Raw genomic sequence first — 6,000 nt, forward strand, 5'->3', positions numbered from 1 at the left:
CCTGTTTTTTTGACCTTTTTCTTCCTGTGCTTGCCTGCCTGTCTGCATGACCACTGGCACACCCTTTCTGCTTTGACAGATCTGGAGGTATTTCAGGAGTGGATATAGCTGACACCCTAATAGTAGCTGCTTGCTTTGACAGATCTGGAGATATTTCAGGAGTGGATATAGCTGACACCTTGATAGTAGCTGCTTGCTTTGACAGAGCTGGGTAGCAAATTAACAAAGGGATTATGAATTGATAGATCACACAGTGACAGTCCACAGATCCAGGGCAGCTACTGAAACACACAGCTTCTGTAATACTTTACAGCAGGGTTCATCTATACCCTATACTGATATTGAAGGGAAAAACAACAAGAAAATAAATACTTAATAAAATAAAAACTAGACAACACGGCATATACAGTACATGGAACTGGCTTTAATATTCATTTGTATTATTACTGTTGCCATATCTTTTATTTACTTCTAATGCGGAAAGATGGGCTGTTAGTAGATGTAAATCCACATGCACAAATGGGTGATGCTATTTCACAGGCTGACTGGATTAACATTAAGGCCCTATATTGGCCTTCAATGTAAAATTAATCTTGTACTTGTCACACTAAACCTCAGAGTCACTGAGACACAGTACCAACCTTTTCATCTTTAAATCTGTATTGCTCAGGGATTGTGTTCTCATCCTCTCCCAGCTTTGGTTGGTGTTTATCAGTCATTTTATCCTAGAAAAAATTGAGAATTCCTGTTGGCATTAAATAAATACAATGGGCCCAATTCACAGAACTGTGGACCCCAAGGTGAAACTGAGGCTCACAATACAATCATGTCTGAAGTAAGCAGAATGATGCTGTTGTTACCTTGACAACAGCAGACGCAGGGACTGGTTTGGGTGCGGGTGGGAGCTCGTCTGGCAGCAAGGTGTCTGAAAGGGCATCCAGTGCAGCAGTGGTGCCTCTGGACTCCTGAGGAAAACAAGCAGGGCACTATACAGCTTTTCAACAAGGGTGCTACACAGCTTTTCAACAAGCAGGGCACTACACAGCTTTCAGAAGCAAATTTTTTTTGCTAAAAAAATAAGTAAGCATGCCGATTAACAATCTAAGCAGAAGCATCAACAGAGAACCACACACAACACATATAATATTATATTAAACATTTAATGTAACACTCTGAGTTTCTAGTTTTGAAACAATAATCTACATTTTTTTTATTTTATCTAGTTCAGAATAAAAACAGAAAGCTTTGAAAACTTTGCTTTACAATCAATGAAAGGAAGAATAAAAGACAAACAGTGTGAAGTGGAGCGCTCAAAGAAAACTGGAGCGAACAACAGCCTCTCTCTCGGTCCATGCAGTATTAAAGAATCCCTGTCAAATGAGGACATGCCAATGAGGTGCTTACCTGCCGTGAGACTGGCTGAGACCTGGCTGTACTGGACTGGACAGTGGGGGCGGCTTGGGACTGGACAGTGGGGGCGGCTGTGCACTGGACCGTAGGGGCGACTGCAGGGGAGTCAAAATCTCCTGCCAGAGCGTCTAATGCTGCACTGTCTCCCATTGTTTCCTAGAATACAGACATAGATCAATGCATTCTCAGTATCTTTCGCTTTGAAATATCCGTATTACTTTATTTTGCATGGCATACATTATTCTGTCACTACATATTGTACTACATATACACTACATATGTATGTTGAGATTATTTACTTCTGTGCCCCAGTGATATTTAAGACATACATATTGGTTATTAAGTTTTAGAATACTGATTTACATTTACATTTACATACAGAATTACATTTCTCTATTGCATATCTAATGACTGTTTTTCACATTTAATTGAGCAGTACATTCCATTAATAATGCCACTCACAGTACAGCTTTTATTATTATAGGATTTAGAATACATTTTGGATCCAGAACTAGAAAACATACAATCAACACAGATGTATACTAAAATAAATGGATCACACGGAGAAAGACTTCAAGTCAAAACGTACAAACTATTTAGTATCACAACACAATGATTGTCATATAGTTTAGTGTTGCTGTTAATAGTTATATTTATGGTACAAAAACAGGATTTCTAGACAAAAAAAAGCTGCAAAAAAAAAAAAAAAAAAAAAAAAAAAAAAAAAAAAAAAAAAAAAAAGCAAAAAAAAAAAAAAAAAAAAAAAAAAAAAACAGCTGTAACTTTAGAGATGACTGTACGTTCAACGGAGAGTATCCCTACCACTGACATATTTGCCTTCTAGTAAAACCCTTGCTGGATATTGCCTCCACTCACCTTTGGCTTCTCTTTTGGTTTAACTCCATTCTTATCTTTGTCCTACAATAAGAAGAAACAGGATCGCTAGGTATTAGTTTCCAAGGTTCTACTGTAGATTCTACATTATTAATGTACTCCCACCTAACTCCGCCCAACAAACTGCAACACTGATGCTGTTTCCTGCACTCTTGACCATTAGACAAAACAAAGAGACAGCTCAAGCAAATCGGTACCACAGGGTTTTGTGCAGGGGGCAAACAAAGGGGCTTGGGGCCTTGTAAGCAGTGTCAGCACCACTTACAAAGTTTCATGCTTTGATACTTTTTAAAAGCTGCTATAAAGGATAGAGGCATCTTAAAAATGCTACATAAATCTAAGCTGTTGTTCTTGAAATATATTTAAAGTCTGGCCCTACATGGTGAGGTGTTAACACCAATGGAAGCCCTGTACCTTTATGTGACGCACTCCTTTGCCTTTAGAGACACACACAAGGAGAACACCGAAGAGGAGGTTTGAAAAGCAGTTACCTTGTCAACCAGGAATCTGTATTCTGGTGGGAGAGTATCATCCCGGTCTCCCAGTCTCTCGAGTGTTTCCTCGGTAACCTTGGCTTCCTAAATACAGTATTCATCATCATCATCAACCTTCTTAATTCTCTAATCACTAAATATATCAAAGACTTGCTTATTGCACTTCTTTGCCTGTCACACACAAGGCTGTATTACTTTTTGTCCTTACATATGGGAAACTGATTTCAAGTCCAATTGTTTTTTTTTTTTATTTTTAATATCAGTTTTTAAGTGTGCAACATATCTGGTTAATAAAATATAAAACATATAAAACACGAGAAATATGTGCTTGTCTTTGTTATAGCAGGGGTGCAAACTGTTTTAAAAGTTTAGCTCTAGGATAGCCTACCGGTGCTAAATTATCAAACCCCGCCCTTATGAAGCCTCTCCCCCCTCTCCAAGGAGTTTTTTGTTTATGAGTGGGTAGGTCATGTGACTAGTCCAGACCCAATGAAAACTATCATCCTCTATGGTTGCTAAGGAATACAAAAAACAAAAATATAAAAAATAAAGTAAACCCTGTCTTCTGGTGCTAGAAAGTAATGTTGCTGGTGCTATGTGCCACATTTGTACCCTTTTATAGCTGTTTGCACGTTTCGACTGCTGCGCAGCATGTTGTGACTTTGAACTCTCATGTTGCACTCAGAATGACAAGCCAGATGCAAGCATTCCTTAAACCTGAACTGTGACCACACCAACAGGTGTGAACTGTGACCATTAGAAGATAATTAATGTACAAGGCTGTTCAACTTTAAACGCTGTAAATAGTACAAAGTCGGTGTCTCTCATGTGTAGCACACTTCTGAAACGCTTGTTGTTGTTACCTTGACAACAGCAGATGCAGGGACTGGTTTGGGTGCGGGTGGGAGCTCGTCTGGCAGCAAGGTGTCTGAAAGGGCATCCAGTGCAGCAGTGGTGCCTCTGGACTCCTGAGGAAAACAAGTCAGAACAGTGCTTTAGGACACAAACTACAGGAGGCTACTAATTCTAAACCAAAAGTGTTATGGCGAGAAAGCTTGTGACCCGGGTGATTCTAGTCTATATATAACATGTCTGAATGAATGTGACTTGTATTTACCCCCTGCTGCTGCTCCCTCAGAAGGAGATGCTAAATAAAATAAAACTGCAGCGTGCTCGGCCTAGCAACCTGGATAACAATGCACACCGACACGGCAGACAAAAGAGTTATTCCCTTTAAATAAACCCCAGCAGAATAACTGAATACAGAAAGCATTCCATTCCAAATATGTCACAGAAGCGGCAGGGAGTTCCAGTAACCGATGTACCCACCTGCCGTGAAACATTCTGTGGCTTTGCTGCAGCGCAGGGTTGAGATGTGGGCGCGGCTGCAGCGTGCACTTTGGGGCTGACGTCCGGGCAGACAAAATCTCCTGCCAGGGCGTCCAGAGCTGAGGTATTGTCCATTGATGTCTGCAAAGGAAACGGTAGTGCTGTTAGTGTTGCAACAGATACCCCTAGCTGCTGCAGCAGAAACAGCTTTCAAGAAAGCAACTGTTTCCAGAGAGACGCATTCTCCCATGCAGGCTACACAAAGTGGAAGGACAATAAGACCACCGGCAAGATAGCGAGATGAGTTCTAATTTACCTAAAGAACACTGTTTAAAATAGTTTTGTTCAACTCATTCCTGAAGTAAAGAATATTGTGGTAAAGACCAATCCCCACTGTGGAGTAAGTGCTTGCAACCTCTAGTCCTAATGTAGACAAGTTAATTATTTGTATAAAAGTAAACACTTTCGAATCTAGGAATTTAGATATTAAAAAAAAATACATAAAAAGGAGAGATGTCAAAAGGCATTGCACTAGTAATCAAGTTTATTACTAGACAGGGCTTGCACTTTGTTCAGTTCCAGTTGTTAATAAAGTTGTTGTAGTTGGCCTCTAGCTGTGTCGGAGTCCTCGTACTTTGATAAATACAACACGGAGCACAATGTTTCTTTCTGTTATTGCTTAACATGCCACAGATGTGTTCTTGCCCTAGTAGAAGCTCCATTGTCATATTTTGTTAATAAGCCATATATCCACTTCTCACTTGAAAAACATGCACACACCTTTTTGATGACGTAATCCACGTGTGCTTACTGTTTCTACTAGGTTGCTATGCAATGAAATACAGAGAGATGCTCACAATTCAAAACAAACAAAAAAACTACAATGGTCTGAATGGTTAAAATAACAATTGTTTAAACCTAAGATACATTAAATAAAATAGAGATTTACCATTTACTTTTTTCTTGGTAATGATGGTTTAAAATCTTACCCAGATATATATATGTTTGCATCACAAAGGATCACATTTCTATTATATTATACTGTGTTTATTCCACATACCGATATTATTATTATTATTATTATTTTTAGGACTTTGGAACTGACTCAAATGTTTATTTCCACTTGAAAATAAAAATTTGTAGTATTATGTTTGTATGTTATTCAGTGGCGTCAGGAAGATGAAAAGCTAAAATCTCATGCTGACAGAGATACGTGCAACTTCTACACTTTTCTGATATATAAAGACTGACTGAGGTTTCTGACACAGTATAAAACTTTATATGGAATTCACTGTAACAGAAAACCACATGGAAGAAGGCTGGTTTACACAGCAGGACCTGCTGTACCAAATATATCAGACAAACAGCAGGAAGTGGGAGCAATCCAGAAACAGCTGTGCCTACCTGCTGTGTCTTTGGTGTTGCTGCAGAAGGGGCCGGTGCAGAATGCACATTGGGACTGGGGGCAGAGGAGACAAAATCTCCTGCCAGAGCATCAAGAGCAGCCATGTCATCCATTGGGGTCTGCAGAGAAAACAGAGCACACAGCTTCATGCAAGTGGAACAAGATAGTAACACTATAGAACACATGTGTTGAACAGAAAATAATAAAACTAATAATACTAACAATAATATTAATAATAATACTAATAATAATAATAAGGAAAACCCCTACCTTGTCTTCCTCCTTTGCTTTGGGTATGGGTGTGTCTTTATTCTACACAGAACACAACATAAGCAGTTAATATGGCATCATCCTCACTCTCTGGCATTAAAAGTAGAGTTTACTTAAACCTGTACTTACAGTACCACCAAATCTATAGTTAGGTGGAAGAGAGTCTTCTCTCTCCCCAACTCTCCCCTTATATTTCTC

At 39.2% G+C, this 6,000-nt stretch overlaps 1 protein-coding gene across 14 annotated transcripts in view; it reads right to left on the reverse strand.

Moving 5' to 3' along the window:
- Positions 1–6,000, reverse strand: part of LOC121305674 (calpastatin-like) — a 99,112-nt gene that overhangs the window by 6,078 nt on the left and 87,034 nt on the right. For all 14 annotated transcript variants that reach the window (XM_041237434.1, XM_041237398.1, XM_041237458.1 and 11 more), the window contains 5 exons: positions 2,796–2,882; positions 2,287–2,328; positions 1,405–1,566; positions 861–965; positions 642–725 (listed from right to left, as the gene is read on the reverse strand). In XM_041237434.1, the coding sequence (XP_041093368.1) occupies positions 642–725; positions 861–965; positions 1,405–1,566; positions 2,287–2,328; positions 2,796–2,882 (480 nt within the window). The remainder of the gene's footprint in view (positions 1–641; positions 726–860; positions 966–1,404; positions 1,567–2,286; positions 2,329–2,795; positions 2,883–6,000) is intronic.

This window comes from Polyodon spathula, chromosome 2 (assembly GCF_017654505.1).
Source record: "Polyodon spathula isolate WHYD16114869_AA chromosome 2, ASM1765450v1, whole genome shotgun sequence".
NCBI lineage: Eukaryota > Metazoa > Chordata > Actinopteri > Acipenseriformes > Polyodontidae > Polyodon > Polyodon spathula.